The sequence below is a fragment of the Gymnoscopelus braueri genome (genome assembly GCF_963280865.1).
Source record: "Gymnoscopelus braueri genome assembly, chromosome: 1".
NCBI classification, from domain to species: domain Eukaryota; kingdom Metazoa; phylum Chordata; class Actinopteri; order Myctophiformes; family Myctophidae; genus Gymnoscopelus; species Gymnoscopelus braueri.
In genome coordinates this window covers 5,861,662-5,884,578 of record NC_137603.1, presented here as the reverse complement: position 1 = coordinate 5,884,578, position 22,917 = coordinate 5,861,662, and the positions used below count along the sequence as shown (strand labels likewise).

Genomic DNA, 22,917 nt, shown 5'->3' with positions numbered 1-22,917 from the left:
TAAAAAAATCTTTGAAAATTTGTGCAAATCTTTGAATATATTTATTTTTAAAGTGAACATTTGTAACTAAAATCTTTGCTTCTGGGAGGGTCCCTGGAACAAAACATTTTGAGACGGGGGTCCGCAGCCAAATACATAATCTAAAAATGTTTTCTAAATCCTAACAGTATGTTGCTATATCAGTAGTGCTCCAACTTTTCCATGCCAAGGACCCCCAAAAGGATATGTATCATAATCAAAGTTTTGGGCACATTTTTCAGAAAACATTAGCAGATCTACAAGCTTATAGCGCAGCACAAGTGCCGCACTATGAGCTTGTATATCTGCTATTTTTGAATAGCCAAATAAATCTTAAAATGACACAGATGCGTTCCCGGTCTTAATTGATTAATCAATAATTGAATCAAAACCAATTAGACCTTTTCAGACCTGGTTATATTTGGCTACATTTCCATTTGAACCCAAAAGACAATATTATAACTATAATAAAATGTCAAAGCAGTGCATGCATGTGGACAAAAGACAGAAAAAAAAGTCTGAATAGATTTTTTTGTTGTTCACAGCACAGATGACAAGTGACCCGTGTACATGTGGCCACACTGCCAGCAGTAGACTATTGATATTGCACTGTAGTTAAATAATAAAATAAGTTGTAATGTGATGCATTTGTGTGTGACTTTGTCACGGTCCAAAGGTCCAGTATGACAGGAGATGCAGTCGGCCTTAAAAGTATTTTCAAATATGGCCTCCTTTGAAAAACCGTTTGGACACCCCTGCTCTAATCTACACCATCAGTGTTCATTTTATTGACCAAGACTAAAAGACTAAGTAACTGATATTTAGTCGACTAAGACTAGACTAAACAATTTCAGATGACTAAAATAGGACTAAAACTAAATGCGTTATTCAAAAGACCAAATCAGATAAATCATCCTTAGCTGAAAGTAGCCGATCTACAAGTGCTGTGAGCTTTAGGGCTGGTGAATTAATATTCGAATATCGAATATTCCTCGAATATGGGGAAAATATGTATATTCGAATATGAAAATTAATATTCGAATATTAAAAGAATAAAATAAAATAAATACATTTTTATTTGACAGGGACAATACAAAAAACAATGTATCAAGTTATAAAAACAAACAAAAGATATGTTTTATTGGATCCGAGCACTTGATACATTGTTTTTTGTATCGTTTCTGTAAAAAAATATATGTATATATATTTGTTTTTGAAAAAATATATATATATTTTTTTATAATAATAATAATAATATTCAAATATCTGCAAATTTTTAAGACCAATATTCAAATATCATTTCTGAGGAAAGTTGACAGCCCTAGTGAGCTTGTAGCTCAGCTACGTACATTCGGCTGTAATGTTCGACAATTATGACATGCCTAGAGTCGTGAACCCTATAGCATCACTATTCTGAGGCGAACGTCGGGCCAAAATAGCAGATCTACAAGACAAAACAAGTGAGCTTGTAGATCAGCTATTTTTCTGCGGAGAGGGAAAAAAAAGAGGGGACCTAGTTTAGCGCCCTTGGTAATCTCAGTCAATTGAAGTATGTAGGGTTTAAGACTGGGTTTTCAACAGGGGGTCCGGGACCCCGTGGGGGTCCTCAGAATTAGTACAGGGGGGCCGCCAAATCTTTGTGTGATAGGGGCTTTATTTTTACACTAACCACTTGAATCCTAACATCCCTATTCTGAGGGGAACATTAGCCAAAAATAGCAGATTTACAAGCACACAACGCTGTGAGCTTGTAGATCGGCTATTTTCGGCAAAGTGGTTTGGTGTAGAAAGAGGAGATCAAGTAAGAGTTTACAAAGTATTGAGGGTTTGAGGGAAGTATTGAGGGTTTAAGTGGTTACATGTCTGAAAACACACATTTAACATAAATCCAATATGTAGTGGGGGTCCCTGCTTCATGTCTCTCTCAGCTAGGGGGTCCTTGGCCTGAAAAGAAACATGTGCAGTGAACTTTAGTGGCCAGTTATAATGATTGAATTGTTTGGTTTAACCGTTAATATTTCCATTTATTCAATCAATGATGAATTCAGTGCCAATCAGTCATTAATGGGTCCTTTCAATGAATTAAGCTGTGAGAGTTTCGTCAGGTATTTCACAAAACGGTTCAAACTAAACTGAACTGATGGAATACGGCTTTTGGGGAAGGAGGAAAAAAAAGCCACGTGAAGGTTTATGACTGGTGCGCTTTATTAAGATCAACTGATAACTTAAGATAGAGACACAATTGTACAATTTATCAATCTGTACAAAACATAAAACTCCCCCCTCACATTCAGCCTTCCAAGTTCTTTGAAATGACATCTTTTCACTCTTACATCTTTACACTGGAATTACAGTCGGTTATAATGACAGCATATTTCAATATAGTTTAAAAAAAAAAAGAAAAAGACAAATGAAAACAATACAAAATAAAATAATGGAGGTATGTGAGAAATGATCTTAATTCATTAAAAACACATTTAAGATATAAAATAAAATAAAAAAGATCACTTCTCTACGTGTCCAGAAACTGCTAGCCAGTGCGTCGGCAGAGCGCCGGCTGGTAATGCCGTCTGTTAGAGAACGCCATTGGCACGGCCAGCCAGGCTCACACACACTTCAAAAAGCTACCCATCTTCTGCCTCTAAACACACATACACACACATAGACGTTCAGGCCCTGTTTATGTATATATATGTATATCAATATATATATATATATATATATATATATATATATATATATATATATATACACACATATACAGTATGTCTGCCTAACACCGTCACACACCGATATAGCTACAGCAGAACCTGGAAGTTCAACAGAACACACTCTGGGACTGGAATAATAGTTTGTTAGCAAGGCTTTAAAGCTCAAATCTATACCGTCGCTCGGATAGCGTGGCTTGCCGAAAAGAGCAGATCTTCGAGACGACAGCGCGTCGCATCGGCTTGAAGATCGGTTCTTTCTTCGGCAAGCCACGCGGCACCGTGCGACAAAGTATGGATTAGGCGTTTGGCCATACCTCAAGGACTTCACTGGTCACGAGTATCAGCCTACTGATTAAAGACTACTAATTAGTGTGTCATCCTAGCTGGCTATCCCTCACCGCTAGCAGACTGCAATGAAAATAAAATGACCGTGGCGTGTGGAACTACATAAGGCATAATGACACAGAGTTTAGGGGGCGGGGTGGGGGGGGGGGGAAGCCATGCGTTGTGTTGGAAGTCAAGAGGCAGCTCGGTGTACATAGGCGTTACGTGATCGTGACCCAGGTCTGTTTGCTGCCCCATGGCTGTCGTTTTTTGTTTTTCACGTTCAACTAATCGACTAAGTTTTAGCCAGTGAAGTTCTCAGAGTGGGATGAGTTGTGAAGTAGGCACTGTGAAAAGAATCTAGCAAGTAGGTACGTTTGTGGGCAGCGACATATATTTTTTTTTGCAACAGCTTACAGAGAGAACTCGCACGAGGAAGACGGGGACTGACTTGAAGCTCGATTTTATACTTCCGTATCACGGCGGTGCCGCCGCTCGCCGAAAATGTTTTCAAGCTAGCCGTTTTTTTCCGGCGAGCGATGGCCGTGTGATGGACGAATTATAAAGGCCTTTGCAGACAGGGTGCGATTTTTCGCACGGAAAAAACGGACAATATCATTTTTTAAATGAACACATGGTTCTCAATGACCTCATGCACACCGGCTCCGAATTTACCGTGCTGCGACATTCTCCAGACATTAAAACACAAGTCTCACGGTGCACGGCTCAACAATAATACGGACACGTTTAAAAAAAACGGGTCCGTTGCTCTGTCCGTGGAGAGGTAAATAAAACTGTGAAACGGACATTTATTGTGTGCTGGCTGTTTTCTCGGTTTCATGGATTATAAACGAGGCCTTAAAAAGAGACAGCTTGGCAGAGCTGAGCTAGAAGGGACAAAACAAAAAAAAGTTGTGATGTGTGAAATACTGTGGAGCAAACTGCAGGGTTAAATAAAAAATAAGCTTTTTTTTTTTTAACAGTGGAAATGTAGCCAGTATGTTTTTACATCTAAAACAACGTTACTAACGTCATCTAATCCAGTGGTTCCCAAAAGTGAGGTCCAGGGGACCCCTCAGGGGGTCCAGGGGACCCCACCAAAATGGATTTGGTTCCATTCGTACACTCTCAAGAGTTACGGGAGTTGCTGAACTTAAAACCTTTTGAGAACCACTGATCTAATCTAATGAAAAGAGGTCCAGTTTTATCAAATAAACCTAGACTACAAAAAAGTACGTTCACATCAATGAGGAAAAACAATGCTCAGTGCAGGACTTCACACTCAGGAAATCCACATGACCAACTTCTACATTTCCCATTATGCTCGTTTTCTCAGGCCTCTCGTCGTGTCCCATGACCTCTTGTGAAAAGAAAATGATTGTTTAACCCATTAAGACCTGAAGCCGCTTCAAAAAAAAAATCTAAATCCTAACAGTTTTTCAAAAAAAAAAAAAAACATTTTCACGATTTTTCTAAAATAGCAGATCTACAAGCTCATAGCGCGGCACTCGGTGCCGCGCTATGAGCTTGCATATCTGCTATTTTTGAATAGCCAAAGAAATTTCAAATGACACAGATGTCAATGGGTTAATACAAAAAAAAGGAACATGTTTGATTGTATGTAAAAAACATCATAGGAATGTCCTGTGGGAATACATCACTATGTGAACGGCTCTCTAAATAAAACCCCTACAACATTTTGCTATACAGACGGTTGCCATCTTTCTGCATAGTCATCGTCGTGCGTTTGCACCGAAACAGAAACGTTATGCATAAAGGTAACAGTGGAACAGTTAAGAGCTCAGTGAAGCGAAATGCCGTCAAACGTAAAAAGGTTTGTCAACGCAAGCACTAAACAGGAGACGGTATCCCGACCACACTGAGCACGGTTATTAACAGAAAGGCCAAATCTAGATGGATTGGGTTGTCATTGGCATGGATCCGATGGATGGTGTACAAATTCAAATCACCCTGTTGGCAACGGTAGTGTTCTCTAGTCTAGTCCGTCCAGATTTGCAATCTTTCACCGGATAAAAACATGCAACAATACTGCAGAGTGCCATCTTAAAACAAAACGAACTAAATTAAAACGAACAAAAAAAAAAAACATGCAAAGCTGGCCTGAACTTGTCACCCACTGTATAAACAAAGTGACAAATGCGTTGCAAAGCCGCTCGCCGCATGCTAGTTTACATCGGCCTTTTTTTCCCATGGCGCAAATTTGAAGCTTAGCTAATTTTGCAAATGTTTCAATGTTTAGCTAGCACTTATATTCACAGCATTCAGATCTATCGTATTAGACTACGGCGACGGAGCACATTCCTACAACGGTGCTCAATACATCCAAATGGTTTCCAAAACAGTACATTGCACTAAAGAGGGGGGGAGCTACTTGAAGCCTAAACGCTTGATTTATGCTCCGTCGCACAACCGCGCCGCGAGCCGGAAATATCTGAACTACGAGCTCACGAAGCCGCCGGAGGGTTGACCCGTTTTTTTCCGGCAACGCGACACCGTCGTGCGGCCAAGTATAAATGGGCCTTAAAAAGGGAGCAGATAAGCTTGTATATAGGAATACACTTCAGAGCATCTTCGGTGTGCTTTTAATTCATATATACCTACTAGTAAATATATGATACGATATAGAGAAGAGGTTGATTTAAAAAAAAATGGAACAAGGAAGGAAAAAGGAAGGGAAAAAAAGAAGAGAAACAGGAAAGTAAATCACATTCGTATATTAAGACGTTTTTGTGACATGTCAGCGCTTCTACAATAATGACTTCTAAAGTGATAAGAAATGCCGCCCTAAACAGGAAGGAGCTTCGTTGTTGACGGACCGGCCCATTCAGTCGGCTTCCTCGATTGGCGTATTTTTTTACCTTGGGGGGGAGGGGCGGTTGGGGGGGGGGGGGGCAGGGAGGGGGGGGCACAGTGGTGCAGAATTGGGGTCGAGGCATCTAAGCGAGTGGCTCTCTCTCCTCTGCATACCGTACACTGAGGCAGTCTTTTTGTTTTTTAATCTTTTCTCTTTTTATTGACACCAAATTGTTGTTGTTTTTTTTATCTTCTTTTCTTGTTTTGTTTTTCGTTCTCCGAGGACGTGAGAGGAGGGCGAGGAGGAGCCGGGGTTGATGAGAAGAAGAAGAGGGGATAAGAAGGAGGCGGGGCTTGTGGATCCTGTGGTGTGTGTGGGGGGGGGGGAGGGGGAGGGGGCTAGATGTTCTGACAGCACTGCATCTTTGGTTTGTTCTCGGTGGGCTGCACCTGGATGTTGACCACGTTGTTGCTGGGCGACATGTCGCTCTCCTGACGCTCCGACATCTGCTTCTGGGAGACGATGCGGTAGATCTCTGACGGAGGGGAGGGGAGAGGAGAGGTTTAGTGTTGCTTTGTGGCACAGTGAGAGAAAAGACCATTGTAGTCATTATGAAATGTAGTGGAACAATTAAACGTTTTGTTTGCACTGTAGTGGCCCTGCTGCTTTCACTGCTCTTTTGCTGACTAGTTCTCTGAAGGCAACAAACTCAACCGTAGCGATAGGAAGCAGGTCCTCCTCAACAACATACCTGGCAATCAGCCGGTTTAGTTGAGTCTGGGTGACATGCTGTGGCGATTTTAACACATTGTGTGCCAAAAACGGTCCGGACCGTTTTTGAGAATCCATGCGTCATGTGCCATAAACGGTCCTGACCGTTTTTGACCCATTTTTTTTATACGTGGGGCCCACGTGGGGCGCTCTAACGAAACTTTGGGATCATCCAAGGAGTCTCTGAGAAGGAGAGGCCGGATGTGGATCCATGTAAAAAATCCTTCCGGTCGGCCGCTCCAATGTTAACTCCTCGACTAAAAGCTTAATATCTCCATTTCTTTTTGACGTGGTGGAAGCGAGCCGTTTTCGATCGGCGATCACTCTGCAATGGAGGATCGCGTTAGAAATATTATTGTTCCAGGCGTTAGTCGGGACCCTCCGCCGTCTCGCACGCACGCTTTGTTTACATGCACTTCCGCGTCCGGGCTTCTACAGCACGAAACGTATCAACGTAAGTGGATGGAAGATATGCAGGCACTGAACGTACAATATTTTAATAAACCTCTGGCACACAATGTGTTAAGAAATATGTTTTTTAGCTGTTTATATGGAGTAGCTATCCGGATCACTGCCGGTGGTAGAGACGGAGGGGTCTTCTTTGGCGACTAGTTTTATAACCCCATGTACTTTAGTTGGGTGCTTCAGGAGATTAGCATTGCTGTTACTCGATGTGGACAATGTTTTCTGTCACTGCAATGTTTTTCGTGTCCTTTATCCCCACAAATTCTAAATAATGGTTATATTTCCAAGCTGCAAACTAATGCTGCGCTCTGTGCTGTCGCCAAGACTGTGTGTGAGTGTGTGCGAGCCTGCGAGGTGGTGGTGTGTGTGTGTGTGTGTGTGTGTGTGTGTGTGTGTGTGTGTAGGCAAGACCCGCCCAACTCTGTCTCTGATTGGCTTATCCTGAAATTTTACCCCCGGTTAACCAATCATCACTCCTCTGGCCACTTTCACTTTTCCATGTTAGAGTGAGAGGTACCGCTGTATCCACCGCAGGAGGAAACAGTTGGATCATAATGTAACGCAGTAACGCACCCATTTAAATCACAGTACCGGTAACTACAACGGCGTTACTGAATGGGAAAAGGTAACTAGTAACATTATTAGTTACCGCAAAAAGTAGTTGCGTTAGGTAACGCGTTACTAACGTAACGTGTTAGTCCAACACTGGTCCCTGGAAAAAAATATTTCGAGATGGGGGTCCGGCCAAATACATTTTGGGGGTCCTTGACATGAAAAAGTTCGAGAACCACTGCCCTATAAAATGCCCAAAATAGGGAAGAGAGTGCTAGTGATTCCATTATAATGTCCCATCTAACAGTGAATGGTGTGTGTGTGTGTGTGTGTGTGTGTGTGTGTGTGTGTGTGTGTGTGTGTGTGTGTGTGTGTGTGTGTGTGTGTGTGTGTGTGTGTGTGTGTGTGTGTGTGGGGTCAAAGTTAGATGTCAGAAAAGAGAATAATGGAAGCCGTTACATGCTTGAAGGAACACAAACCTGTAAGAATAGTCTGGAATGCTGTCTCAACGTTGGTAGAATCGAGGGCCGACGTCTCCAGGAAAGATAAACCATTCTTTTCTGCAGGGCAGAAGCAACCAGGCAGCACTTTTTATCAGTACATCACATATCTAGAATTCCACAGATGTCAGGTGAGTGTAAATTATGACACAAAAATACACGATTGAGAAACCTGCACCCACACAACATGATTGCCAGAGCTTCTCCAGTGCATTACACCATGAATTAATACTGAATGCAGCATAATATACAGTAGTTGTTCTTCTTCGCATGTTCCACTGTTTGTGCTTCAGATTAGAGGACTTTGAATTGCCATGGAGTATGAAACAAGATATGCAAATAAATATGTCTTTAACCCATTCAATCCGGGAATCAATCACTCGATTTGTTTTGTTGTTGCTATAACCATTATTTTATACTTTGAGCTATTTAAAAAAATAGCCGATCTACAAGCTCAGAGTGCCGCGCTACTAGCTTGTAGAGCTTGTAGATGCGAGCTTGTAGATGCTATATAAATATGAGCTATTATTAATTGAATAATCATAACATAATCAACAGATTAACTCTTTAACTGCCATTGACGAGATTTCTCGTTTTTCTCTGCATGGCTCATCCTGCCATCGCAGAGAAAAACAAGATTTTTGATTATTTATTTTTTTGGTATTAAATTTTTTCGTTTATCACAAAGGAAGCAGGAGATAACGCGATGCGAAGATTTTCTGCTCCATTCACTTCAATGTTAAAAAATAAACGGAGACAAAATTCACATTTTACCTATTTTTGCAATGTATTTTCTCTAGCAGGGAAGGGGGTAGATTGTGTATATACTCTGGCAGTTAAAGAGTTAATTGATTATGGTTAGTTGTTAGTTGAAGCTCTGCTTCAGGTCTGGCCTGGCTCCAGACTAATCTGCCATTGCAACAAAACAAAAAAGTTTGCCCTCGGCAGTGATATTAGTCTGGCCATGCCACAGGCTACTTCAGGTCTGCCACGGCAGTCAAACACATTTTCTCCACCACAACAACACGGTGTCGTTTCATGATGATGATCTCACCGGCGAATGCCCGCGCCTCGTCGGTGGGCACGGCCCTGAGGTGGCGCAGGTCGCTCTTGTTGCCCACCAGCATGATGACGATGTTGCTGTCGGCGTGGTCCCGGAGCTCCTTCAGCCAGCGCTCCACGTTCTCGTAGGTCAGGTGCTTGGCGATGTCGTAGACCAGGAGAGCTCCCACCGCCCCGCGGTAGTACCTGCATGGAGGGCGAGGAAGGAACGTTATGCGCTGGATTAGGGATCAAGGGTTCCCAAACTTTTCAGGCCGCCATGACTAAAACTAAGAATACATATATTGACAATTTCATCAACAAATAAAAACTAGACTAAAATGTTAGTGAGGGACGAGTGGAGAAGAGATCCAGTAGAACTAAAAGACAAGACATGTGATTTTATGTTTGCATACAAAATTGTAGATCTACAAGCTCACCACGCGTCGCAGTTGTGAGCGTATAGATCGGCTATTTTCAGCATGCAACCAAGTGTAAAATCAGCCATCACGAAGCACTTCGCGGCCCGCCAAAATACATTTTAGTCGACTCAATCAACTGTAGATTTAGTTGATTATAATTTATCTTATTTAGTGGACTAAAACTAGACAAAAAGTAAAACATTTCAGATGACTAAAATAATGACAAACTAAATACAGGGTCCCCACACATTTTTAGCAATGAATTTCCAAAACTTTTCCAAAACTTTTCCAGAATATTTAGCCCAATTTCCAGGCCTATATAACAATCATTCAGCACAATAATGTGTCTCTTACTCCTATGTAGAATGCCCAAAGATAGGCAGTGTAGCAAAAATAAAGCATAGAATATAGAATAGTACAATTTCATTCAAAATTTCGTGCAAAATTAGGGCATAGCTCACTGGAAGACTCATTATGGCATCCGTATGACTTTTTTTTTTTTTTTTTAAATAATATATCACAGCCCGTTTGGCGAAAAACTACTTATGTTACATATTTCGTGTAATGTTATACATGTTTATGAAAATGTTTTGTATTAACAAAATCAATAGCCAAAAACAATGCATAGCCAAATATTTTTCCAGGACCCTTGATAAATTCCAGGACCTTTGATCAATTCCCAAACTTTTCCAGTACTGGATTATTTTTTTTTCAATTTCAAAATATTTCCAGGAATTTCATGACCGTGGGGACCCTGTAAATAGAATTTTATTCAAAAGACTAAAATATGACTAAAACTAAATGGAATTGTATTCAAAAGACTAAAATATGACTAAAACTAAATGGAATTTTATTCAAAAGACTGACTAAATCAAAATTTGCTGTCAAAATCAACACTGCTGGGGACCCCCCCCAACCCGACAAGCACTTGGAATTGCAGGCATTACATTTAGTTTGACTCGGTTCCACAGATGCACATACATTCCAGAGGGCTAAGGTGTTTAAAATCTTTAATTTGAGTTATAGAGGGCAATTATAATGCACATATGCAGGCATATAAGGCTTATTAGCCAGGGATACTTTTAATGTGCAATTAGCCTAGATTAAACGCATTCGGTAGCAAATGACCTTGTGCCGTGTGTAAATAAAAAGGCATACTACTACCACTGCACTCCAGGAGACTAATAAGGCTTTTATTTATCTCAATTTTCAATTTATCGCAAAATTGAAAACTGTATCAGCCTTTCAAATTAACTAGTTTTACTAGTTTTACTAGTCTTAATCTCATATTCAGATCTACAAGTCAAAACCAGCCTAACTTTGTTGATTTCACCATCGTGGGTCTGATCGTGCATTGCATGCCAAAGCCTCAGGTGTTTCATCAAATTACAAATGAGTGGCTTCATGTACTGTCAAAAGAAAAGAGACTATAACAGCGTAATTTTCCTTCTTTATTGATGCAGTTCTAGAAATGAATGCACTTGAACATGTCAGCATTCTAGAGATTGATTCTGGCATTCAGTTCTAGCACTGATCTCCACTCGTGTTTTATTGATACAACATTATTGACAGCAATGTTTAGCTGTAAATGACATTGTATGTTTGTTTACATGGCTGCCATGTTGGATACGGCACAAAATCAAGCAGCGCAGCAGGTGCTCTGAGTCTGTGATTAGACAGCGGTCGGTCCGTTATTGAGTTCAGCTCTCATTATTAAAAAATAACACGCCGCTGAATTCAGTGATTGACCAATCAGAATCAAGCATTCAACCAAGCCACGTAATAATAGCTTTTATCTGTCCAAGGCTATGTTTGCGTGGATGAGACCCTGCATGGCCTTTATAAAATAATTCCCCTCTTCAAAGCCAAGACAAAAATCTAGGTATTCTTTGTTTTTGCCCTTTAGGTGATACCAGTCTTGAATACATACGTGGACAGTATTGTATAGGCTGACAGGAAGAAATGGTTTGAGAGTTGGATGAGGACCCACAACAATTCAAGTGTTTCCTTTCTTTTAATTCAAATTAAGTGGAAATTGAACTTAAAGATGATTACATATGAAGCAAGCAAAGCGTGGTAAAGCAAGTGTATGTGTATCGCACATTTCAACGAGCCAATTCAACACAAGAATATTGACATTAAAAGGTCTCCCCTTCTCGCAGCTCTTTAATAAACAGAAAATAAATGTTGCACCAATTTCATTCAATCAGTAGAGAATCCTTCTTTTTATATTTAGGGCGGGTGGGGAACAGTGTTAATTTCGTCGACTAAAACTATAACGAAACATTTTCGTCGACTACCTTTTTTTCACTGACGAAAACTAAATTAAAACTAAATTAAAACTAAACTATGATGACTAAAACTAAGACTAAATGTATTGAAAATGTTGTCAACAAATAAAAAACTAGACTAAAATGTTACAGAGGGACGAGTGGAGAAGAGATCCAGTAGAACTAAAAGACAAGTCATTTTATGTTTGGTTGTGCTCGGGTGTTGCGCTCTGAAAATAACCGATCTACAAGCTCACAACGCGTCGCACGCAACCAAGTGTAAAATCAGCCATTACGACACCATCAAGGTCTAAAATACATTGCAGTCGACTAAATCAACTGTAGATTTAGTCGACTACAATCTTATGATATTTAGTCGACTAAAACTAGACATTTCAAATGACTGAAATATGACTAAAACTAAATCTTTTTTTTTTTGTCAAAAAGCTTCTAGAACCAGTGTCCCTCTCCTCCAGTCTGTATACTCACGCTGACGTGATGGCGCGGTAGCGCTCCTGTCCGGCGGTGTCCCAGATCTGAGCCTTGACCGTCTTGCCGTCCACCTGGATGCTGCGCGTGGCGAACTCCACTCCGATGGTGCTTTTGCTCTCCAGGTTGAACTCATTGCGGGTGAAACGTGACAGCAGGTTACTCTTGCCCACACCCGAGTCACCGATCAAAACCACTGAAAACACACACACACACACAATGGATGCCAAGTTAGTTAAGTTAGTTAAGTTAGTTAAGTTAGTTAAGTTAGCGCCACAGCCAGCACACTTCTTGACTGGAATCCCCAGTTCTGTCGGGTTATTACAGTAAGCAGGGCAGTAGAGCAGGGCAGAGGCACACTCAATGTTTCACTGACATTGGGCTGGGAAACAGCAGATGTACAAGCGTGCCGCGATATGAGCTTGTAGATCTGCCATTTTTGAAAAATCTTGAAAATGTGTGCAAATCTTTGGGGGAAAATGGTATATATATATATATATATATATATATTATAATAATAATAATATGTAAGCGAACATTTCTACCTAAAATCTATTAATGCCTTTTTATTTTTTTGTTTTATTTTATTTTAAACGTTATGTTGCTATAATATCAGCAGTGCTCAAACTTTTTCATGTCAAGGACCTCCCGAAATGATATGCATTTGGCCGCGGACCCCCGTCTGAAAATATTTTGTTCCAGGGACCCCCCTTTTTAATAAAATCGCACTTAATCCTGTGTATTCTACTTTGTTGCACAATGGTGGCGTGCAAAAATAGGGAAAATAGCAGATTTACAAGCTCACTTAGATCGGGTATTGTCACTATTAAAAAAAAAAAAAAAAGTTAATTAACCCATTAAGACCTGGAACACATCTGTGTGACTTTTTGATTTGAGCTAAAAAGCCTTATTTTTACACTTTGGCTATTCAAAAATAGCAGATCTACAAGCTCATAGCACGGCACCGAGTGCCACGCTACGAGCTTGTAGATCTGCTATTTTTGAAAAATCACGAAAATGTGTGCAAATCTTTGAATATATATATATTTTATCTCAAATCTTTGCTTCTGGGGGGGTCCCTGGAACAAACCATTTTGAGATGGGGGTCGGCAGCCAAATACATATAATTTTGGGGGGTCCTTGACATGAAAAAGTTTGAGCACCACTGATATAGAAACATACGTTTTTTTTTCAGAAAACTGTTAGGATTTAGAAAATGTAATGGGTTAATCGCAATGGAGGTTGCGAAGTCATCTCGCCCGGCCCTAACACTGACCTACAGTATGAAACACACCGTAATGCCAGTTTCACGCTGCACTGTTTGCATAAACATGGTTGTTGGTGGAGCCGTCTCTAATCTAACTGCCAACACTATGGACAGGAACTAAGCCCGTTCCTGTTACCTGTTCATAGGACATAAGACCTGTGTAGGTAACCCGGAAGAGTGGGGACATCTAAATGTAGGGCTGTGTCACCATTACAAATTTAACCCATTAAGACCTGAGGCCGACTCTAAAATTTTTTTTCTAAATCCTAACAGTTTTTTTTATTTTTATTATTATATTCTTTTCACGGTTTTTCAAAAATAGCAGATCTACAAGCTCATAGCGCGGCACTCGGTGCCGCGCTATGAGCTTGTAGATCTGCTATTTTTGAATAGCCAAAGAAATCTAAAGTGACTCAGATGCGTTCCCAGTCTTAACCCTTTAAGACCTGAGGCCGATTCAAAAAATGTTTTCTAAATCCTAACATTTTGAAAAATATATAAAAAATATTTTTTTCACGATTTTTCAAAAAATAGCAGATCTACAAGCTCATGGCGCGCCATGAGCTTGTAGATCTGCTATTGTTTAATAGCCAAAGACATCTTAAGTGACACAGATGCGTTCCAGGTCTTAATGGGTTAATGGGCGATTAACGATTTCATTGTGTGTTTGGCATTGATGAACATTGGAACATATGAATAAAACAATATATTTCTGTTTGCCTTTTAGGCTTCGTAATAAAAAAAAAAGCACAGGGAAGATATGACAAATAACATAAATATACCCAATACATTATTTATTTGATAATTGTATACGTGTAAAAAAGCAGAAATAGCTGATCTACAAGCTTACAACGCGTCTCAAAGTGGCACGTTTTAAGCTTGTAGATCAGCTATTTCTGCTTTTTTATATTTTAAAATGTGAGAACATTTTTCAACATGTAGACGATTATGACGATTATGCAAAAAATAATTGAGATTATCTCAAATAATTGTGATGAGACATGATTATGTCATAATTGTGACAGGCCTAGCTCAATGTGAATATATTTGTTTCTTTGAATTGTAAAACGGTCTAAAGTCACGTTAAGTATACATGGTTTGAACATGCTTGAACATTTGTCATTGAATATATATCTACTGCTGCTACAAACTGCTACAAAACCTGTGGTTACATGTGGTTACATGGTTTGAACATGCTTGAACATTTGTCATTGAAGGCCTAATAATATATCAACTGCTGCTACAAACTGCTACAAAACCTGTGGCTAGCAACTCATTAGGGTCATAAAGGAGAAGTTGAAGGGTACACTACACTTTAGGTCTGATAATGATGTTTGCACTGTGCATGTTCAAATCGTGTATACTTTACATGACTTCAGACCATTTTCCAAAGTAGTTCTCATTTTATCATTTTATCATGGAGGTGTTAGGAGGCCACTTTTCCTGAATCCACGATGTATAGTGGGCGTAAACAGCCCTAACTGTTGTGTGAAATTTAACCCATTAAGACCTGAAGCCGATTCTACGAATGTCTTCTAAATCCTAACAGTTTTCTGAAAAACGTATGTTTCTATATCGGTGGTGCTCAAACTTTTTCATGTCAAGGACCCCCAAAATTATATGTATTTGGCTCTCAAAATGGTTTGTTCCAGGGACCCCCAGAAGCAAAGATTTGAGTTAAAAATGTTCGCTTTAAATATATATATATATAATATCAAAGATTTGCACACATTTTCACGATTTTTCAAAAATAGCAGATCTACAAGCTATCTGCTATTTTTGAATAGCCAAAGTGTAAAATAATGCTTTTGAGCTCAATGAAAAAGTGACACAGATGCGGGTCTTAATGGGTTAAGACAGTATAAGGACAAATCAAATTGCCCTCAATGCTCAGAGTCAACTTCATTCCCAATCCATTTTATTTGATAACTTGTTAACTAAATAAAACACCCGAAACATTATTTTACACACCCGTCACTAAAATATCTCAGGAAATGGCAGTTTTTTTTTGGTTAGTTTTGGTGCAAGTTTTGCCGTTGCAATGCTAGACTGTACTTCCCTGTTTTGCACTAAGATTGCTGGCACTCTAAAATGAAGCATGATTTAAATGTATTTGAATATTGAACTGTTGAATGTATTGTTTTCAATTTAATATATATATATATTTTTTTTAAGTGAGCATCATATGTAAACTACATCACTCAATTATACAATTTCTAACTACTACATTTAATAACAATAAACGTTATTTATAAAGCTTTATTAACCACTTTAACCAAAGCATCCATTTTTACTCATCTGCAAATAACCTGCTCTTGCTTCTAATTGGCTTCCGATTGCTTTCCGTCTCTTACAATCTGTCCGGTGAATTATGAGGTTTATACTGCAATCTCATCTCCAAGATGCATGTGCATGATTGTATTATGTGTATTTGCATGGGCATGTCATTGTGCATGTTACCGCATGTGCATGTATGCAATGTCTGGAGCTGCTACTCCTGTTTTTGTTCATTTAGCTTTACATGGGTACATCATTAATGCATGAAGTCTGTTCTTTTTTGGGTGTTCAGGTGGGGTGGGAGCGGCCAGTTTCAGGAGAGCTTATGTTTTTGTTTTGTCAAGTTTGTTTTGTCCTGTTTATGTACAGTACGCATGGATGCATTTGTTGTATTGTTTTGTCTATTGCATTTTCGTCATAAGGACCCTCTCTAAAATGAGATGACACATCTCAAGGGGTCATCCTAATAAATCTACCTTTATTAGCTATCTAATAAAAGGTACTATACGTAAAGTCCAGGGGTGATGCAACTTTGATGATGCAGAGGGCCACTATATTTCCACACTCACTCCAGAGGGCCACATTGCATATACTGACTTTTTTCGTAATTAATGCCCTACTTCGTCATTCACACACAAGTAGCAAAAATAGCCAATCTACAAGCGCGTCGCAGTCGCGTTTTGAGCTTATAGATGTGCTATTTTGGCATTTTTTATTGGAATCCAGAATAATGTTTTGCTATTTTCAAATGGAATCCTGAAAAGTTACATTTTTATTTAAATTCAAATGCATTTAAATACAAATACATTGAACATAAAAAAGACAATACATTTTTAATACTAGTCATTAAGCTACTAATATATACTAATTAAAGCGGGTCATGTTTGCATGTTTGGAATTCTAACAGCTGAAATCAATAATATATCAGTATTCCGATATGAACCTGCAGGCCGCATTAAGTGAAGGTTTGGGGCTGCCAGTTGCCCGTGTATGACTTAAACCCTAGTAAACTAAGTATTAGTTGATCGGGGTCAGCTCTGTACTTGGTCGCTCTGTTTAGCCGAAAATAGACGATCTATAAGCTCACAACTCGTCAAGTTGCAAGGCGTTGCAACAACAAAGCGAAGGATTTCATTGCTTACGGTAATGAAAGTATTGCATTAATTTATGCCAGGTGCGTCCAGTGCAACGTGGTCGCCTGAAAAGTGTTGATAAAATAGAATACTTTTACATTTTACATTACATACATTTTTGGTTACAGCATTGTCTATTTCTCGATAGCCACGCCCCTGAAGAAGACATTTGTGTTGTCGAAACCGGTCGGCGTCTAGTGGCATTGTACTGTTTTTAATATGTAGTAGCCCTGTCGTCATAGTAAAGGCTTTTTTAACTAAGTCCTGGCTCGAGTGTGCTTGAAGTTTGCCCGTTTTGACGGGACCACTCTTCATCTATGATCCCGTTTTGACTGGACTGGAGTCGTCACCCAGTGAACTCTTCAGAAGCACTCGGCTCGCCTTTGTGCGTTGTCTATTTCTCGCTTTAAATGTTTTTAAAAAAAACATTATTGACCGCAATGTTTAGCTGTAAATGACATTGTGTGTTTGTTTACATGGTTGCCGTGTTGGATACGGCACAAAATCAAGCAGCGCAGCAGGTGCTCTGAGTCTTTGATTAGACAGCGGTCTGTTATTGAGTTCAGCTCTCATTATTCAAATATAACACTCCGCTGACTTCAGTGTGACTGACCAATCAGAATCAGGCATTCAACCAAGCCGTGCGATAATAATGTATTATCAAACTGGAGGTTGTTGAATTAACCCGAGTGCCGCGCTACGAGCTTGTAGATCTGCTATTTTTAAAAAAATCGAGAAAATTTGTGCAAATTATATATATATATATATATATATATATTTATATTATTTTAAAGCGAACATTTTTAACTCAAATCTTTGCTTCTAGGGGGGTCCCTGGAACAACATATTTTGAGATGGGGGTCGGCGGCCAAATACATATCATTGTGGGGGTCCTTGACATGAAAACGTTTGAGAACCACTGATATAGAAACATACGTTTTTCAGAAAACTGTTAGGAAGACATTAGCTAAGAATCGCCCTCAGGTCTTAATGGGTTAAAAATAATTGAGTTATACAGCATTAGAATTCAGCAGGCCTTAAATATTAAAGCATCAAAGTCTGGTCAGCCCCTCCTTTCAGCCAACATGCTAAATCCTACAGCTTATGACCGACTTTATTTAGCACGTCATCATCTCTGTCCTGTGGAAACCTCACAACCTCCAAAACTGTTACTTTTAAAGGATTCAAATTCAAAAATAAAAAGCAGCAGATCGACAAGCTCACAATGCGTCGCTTCGCGCCGCGTTTCGAGCTTGCAGATCTGCTTACTTTTGATACTTTTGTGTGACGCTGTAGTTAGTATGTATCTTAATTCACGAAGAAAAAACACAAAAAATATATAAAATATACATTATGTTCTCATAATGTAAAGCAGTGGTTCTCAACCAGTGGTCCGGGGACCACCAGTGGTCCTTGAGGGGGGTACCAGGGGGGGGTCCCCAGCAAAAGTAGTTAACATAGCGTCACAATCATTTTAACCACTTAGCTTTGGCTATTCAAAAATAGCAGATATACAAGCTCATAGTGCGGCACCGAGTGTGTGCATATCTTTGAATACATATATTTTTTAAAGCGAACATTTTTAACTCAAATATTTGCTTCTGGGGGTCCCTGGCACAACATTTTCAGGTGGGGGTCCGCGGCCAAATGCATATAAATTTAGGGGTCCTTGGCATGAAAAAGGTTGAAAACGACTGATGAAAAAGTATGATATTGTCCCTGTCGGGCAGAAACCTTGTATGTCCAAAAGACTGTTCATTTTCAGGACAAAAGAGAACCCGCGTTCCTAATGGATCCAATGTAGTTATTATTTAGTAACAAACTCTTGTTATTACTTCTTCATTGGTTCAATATTTATAAACCCCACAGACACACTTAACCACTTTCTTTTCCAAAAATAGCAAACACATATTTTTTTGCTACCTGTGTGTCACACTTTGTGTCCTGCCAGCCAGTAGGGCATTCATTTATATCAGTGGTTTTCAACCTTCTTTGCGTCAAGGACCCCCAAATTGACACATATTAGCCCAGGGAGGGACCCCCATTTAAAAAGATATGCCAGGGACTCAACTTTTTTGATTACTTGGGGGTCCCAATCTACACTGTAGTATCATCATCAGTGTTAATTTAACTCTGAGTGTACAAAATGGAACCAAATGGACCCGTAAGGGTCCATTTGGTTCCATTTTGTACACTCTCAGAGTTACAGACACACAAGGGTCAATTTGGTTCCTAACTATTAATTTGTCTGGGGACTCCCTGGAACCCCCTCAAGGACCACTGGTGGTCCCCGGACCACTGGTTGAGAACCACTGATTTATATGAAAAGAAAATATATACAGGTAAATGTATTTGATTAATAATCATCAGTAATGACTGTAATAACTAAGAGGATAAAGGATTATAATACAACAGTTAGAATAGTGATTAATAATCATCAGTAATGACTATGTAATAACTAAGTGTATAAAGGATTATAATACAACAGTTAGAATAGTGATTAATAATCATCAGTAATGACTGTGTAATAACTAAGTGGATAAAGGATTATAATACAACAGTTAGAATAGTGATTAATAATCATCAGTAATGACTGTGTAATAACTAAGTGGATAAAGGATTATAATACAACAGTTAGAATAGTCAGAGGTCAATTCAGAAAATGACCTCACTGTATTGTAATGCAACCTTTAAATCTAGGAAAAGGCAACACTTATGATTTATGATACACCATATTTATATCATAATATAAATATAATTGATATATAACTCCCAGCCTTAAACCAAATAACCATAAGTTAATAAACAATAATAATAAATAAACGTGTGGTAAGTTATAGTACCTAACCAGTAATCACTAACTGTTACATACACATATTACACTTATGACATATTAAATTATCCAAACACCAGGACAATAAGAAATACAATATCAATACAATAGATATATACATGCATACACACACACACACACACACACACACACACACACACACACACACACACACACACACACACACACACACACAGCTTTAAACCAAATAGCCATAAGTTAATACATAATTATAAATAAATAAACTTATATTAAGTTATAGTATCTAACCAGTAACCACTAACTGTTACATGGACATATTACACTTACGACATATATCCAAACACCTAGACAATAAAATATATAATATCAATAGAATAATATTGATATAGATCTCCCAGCTTTAAACCAAATAACCAAAAAGGTTAGGAATGCAATACAATAATAAAAAAGTAAACTGTTACACTTGCTGACCAGTAACCACTGTCACATGGACATATTACACATATGACATATAAACAATTATATATATATATATACACACACGCATACATATACACATCCCAGCTTTAAACCAAATAATCATAAGGTGAGGAATGCCATAAACTAATTTAACAATAAACTGTTACAGTAGCTGAGCAGTAAACCACTTAAACTGACACATACATAAAACTGTTGCTTGTCCAACAAAAAGAAAGCAGATCTACAAGCTACGTTACAACAGTAATGCTATAACTCCGTCCTACTGACGGAGTTATAGATGAGTCTCTCATGTTATCTTGTTAGCAAACCATCAGCAAACACTAACCATCCAGGTCATTAACATCACTATTAACCCAACACTATAACAACAATGACTTCAACACAGGGTTGACGTCATGTTATTATAGTTGGCATCGTTCAGTCAAGACACATGACGTCACAATAACTCATAAAACGTGTTAAATATACAACTGACAGCTAGCCTGTTAGCCGTTAGCCAGGATGCTAATGCTAACTAGCAAACAAACTCAACCGTTAGCCACCCCAGCTAGCCCTGAGGCTAACGGGACTAAAACGCTGAGGTTCTGAGCTTTTAAAGGGTTTTCATTTATTTGTGTTTTACCTTTGAACAAATAGTCGTATTCGTCATCTCTGGTTCCCATCGTGTCCCCGAGGAGGAGTTAAAACAGCTAGGATTATGATGATAAAGTAATGTTTTGTGTTGCAGTGAGACAGAGTTGTGTTCTGCTGCTTCCAGCCTAACGGTCTTCTGTTTGGAGACTGAACCCAGCGCCGCTTACTTCCGCGTTGTGTTGCCAGGTTCGGGCGAGAGGAACAAGCAAGCCAGGTCTATGAAAACAAGCCGGATTCCTCTGCATACACTAGCCTTTAAGCAAGGCTTATCGTACATGTATTTTATCGATGTTGCCATTTTTATATCTACGAGATTCTTAGCTACCCCCCCCCCCCCGTTTTGCCCTGGAATGTCACCAGTAAAGCCCGTATTTCTACAAACATGTACAAATACAAAATATAAGGTGCTTACCCGCTTGCCCCAAATGTTAACTAGGTGTACGGAGTATGTGTGTAATGTATTAGTCCATATTCTTCAATAAAGAAGTGTTTTAATCCCGTCTGTGGCCGATTCTGTCAGAAGTTCCCAATGGGTGGTAGTGACGGGGCGCATCCGGTGAAAGACAAAATTACAGTCAATGTAAACAGGAAGTAAACGAGGAGGGAAAATGACTTTCGGCCACAGACAAGATTAAAACACTTCTTTATTGACAAATATGGACTAACTAATTGCACATATACTCCGGAAACTGAGGTAACATTTGGGGCAGGCGGGCAAGCACCTTTTATTTTGCATTTGTATATTTCTGGAGAAATACGGGTTTTACTGGTGACATTTCAGGGCAAACTGGGGGGTTGGTCGCTAAGATTCTCGTAGATACGAAAATAAAAGTCAGGCTGGATAAAATACATATAGGCTACAATAGTCTTCTTGATCTAAGGCTATGCCTACACATACGACATGTTCCAGTATGAGCGAATAGGGGAAGGGGATCAACGTCACGTGATTCCCTTGTTTGACATGGCAAAAACTCAGACATGCGTCTCGAAGAATACGATTATTGGCAGCATCGTGGAAAGTTTCGAATGTGTGGCGGTATAAGTATATGCAGAATATATGTAATGTATGTATGCATATTCAGGTTCATTATGTGCATATATTTACTTTGGCCCCCTGCTGGCAGAGGCAAAAATCGCCTATGCCCATATGTGTGTCTCAAAGAATAAAAGTAATGATAAATAATACAAGTACTCATGGTGGTATTTCTCCTTAATGTTTTAAAATTGAATTCTCCCCTCAAATTGAACCCTCCTCAGCGCATGGCGCTCACCTCTCCCCAGCCTGCTGTGAGCCTTCCCCGCGGGGGAGGCCACGACGCGTACCGCCTCGCTTACGACCTCAGATCAGACGAGACGACCCACTGAATTTAAGCGTATTACTAAGCGGAGGAAAATAAACTAACAAGGATTCCGCACAGTCTGCGGACTCAACCCGGCGGCTGGTCGAGCTCCCAGGGCCGGGGCCCCCCTTCGGGCGGCCTGGAAGGGCTCGGGGTGAAGGTGGGTCAGGTTGCTTGCGCGCCTGAGCTTTACAGCGCCCCCCGCCCGACTTTGCCGTTAAAGGGTATGTGACATTTTTTTGTTAAAACAAAAATATTTTTGGTAAAAGGTTAAAGCACTATATTCTGATAGTACTCATTGTTATAGAGTGTTTGTTTAAAAATATTTTTGGTAAAAGGTTAAAGCACTATATTCTGATAGTACTCATTGTTATAGAGTGTTTGTTTAAAAATATTTTTGGTAAATATTAAAGCACTATATTCTGATAGTACTCATTGTTATAGAATAGAGTGTTTGTTCAGTAACGGGAGTCTCCATGTCTCTCCAGCTCTTTAATAAGCATAAATACATTTTCAGGTGGATTGGATGAGTAGCCTACTATCATAATATAAAGCTATTTAACACAGAAATATCACTCACAGTAGCCTACTGTA

General features: G+C 39.4%; 2 protein-coding genes across 2 annotated transcripts in view; one reads left to right on the top strand and one right to left on the bottom strand.

Annotated features, from left to right (window-relative positions):
- LOC308089722 (carbohydrate sulfotransferase 1-like) overlaps positions 1-22,917 on the top strand; it is a 203,282-nt gene that overhangs the window by 41,148 nt on the left and 139,217 nt on the right. The window lies entirely within an intron of this gene.
- LOC308079035 (ras-related protein Rab-11A) lies at positions 2,202-21,117 on the bottom strand. Its single transcript, XM_080420372.1, has 5 exons — positions 20,973-21,117; positions 12,379-12,574; positions 9,211-9,404; positions 8,136-8,216; positions 2,202-6,403 (listed from the first exon to the last, which is right to left on the bottom strand). Exons 1-5 carry the CDS (start codon positions 21,010-21,012, stop codon positions 6,267-6,269), a joined length of 648 nt encoding a protein of 215 aa, XP_080276498.1. The 5' UTR covers positions 21,013-21,117; the 3' UTR covers positions 2,202-6,266.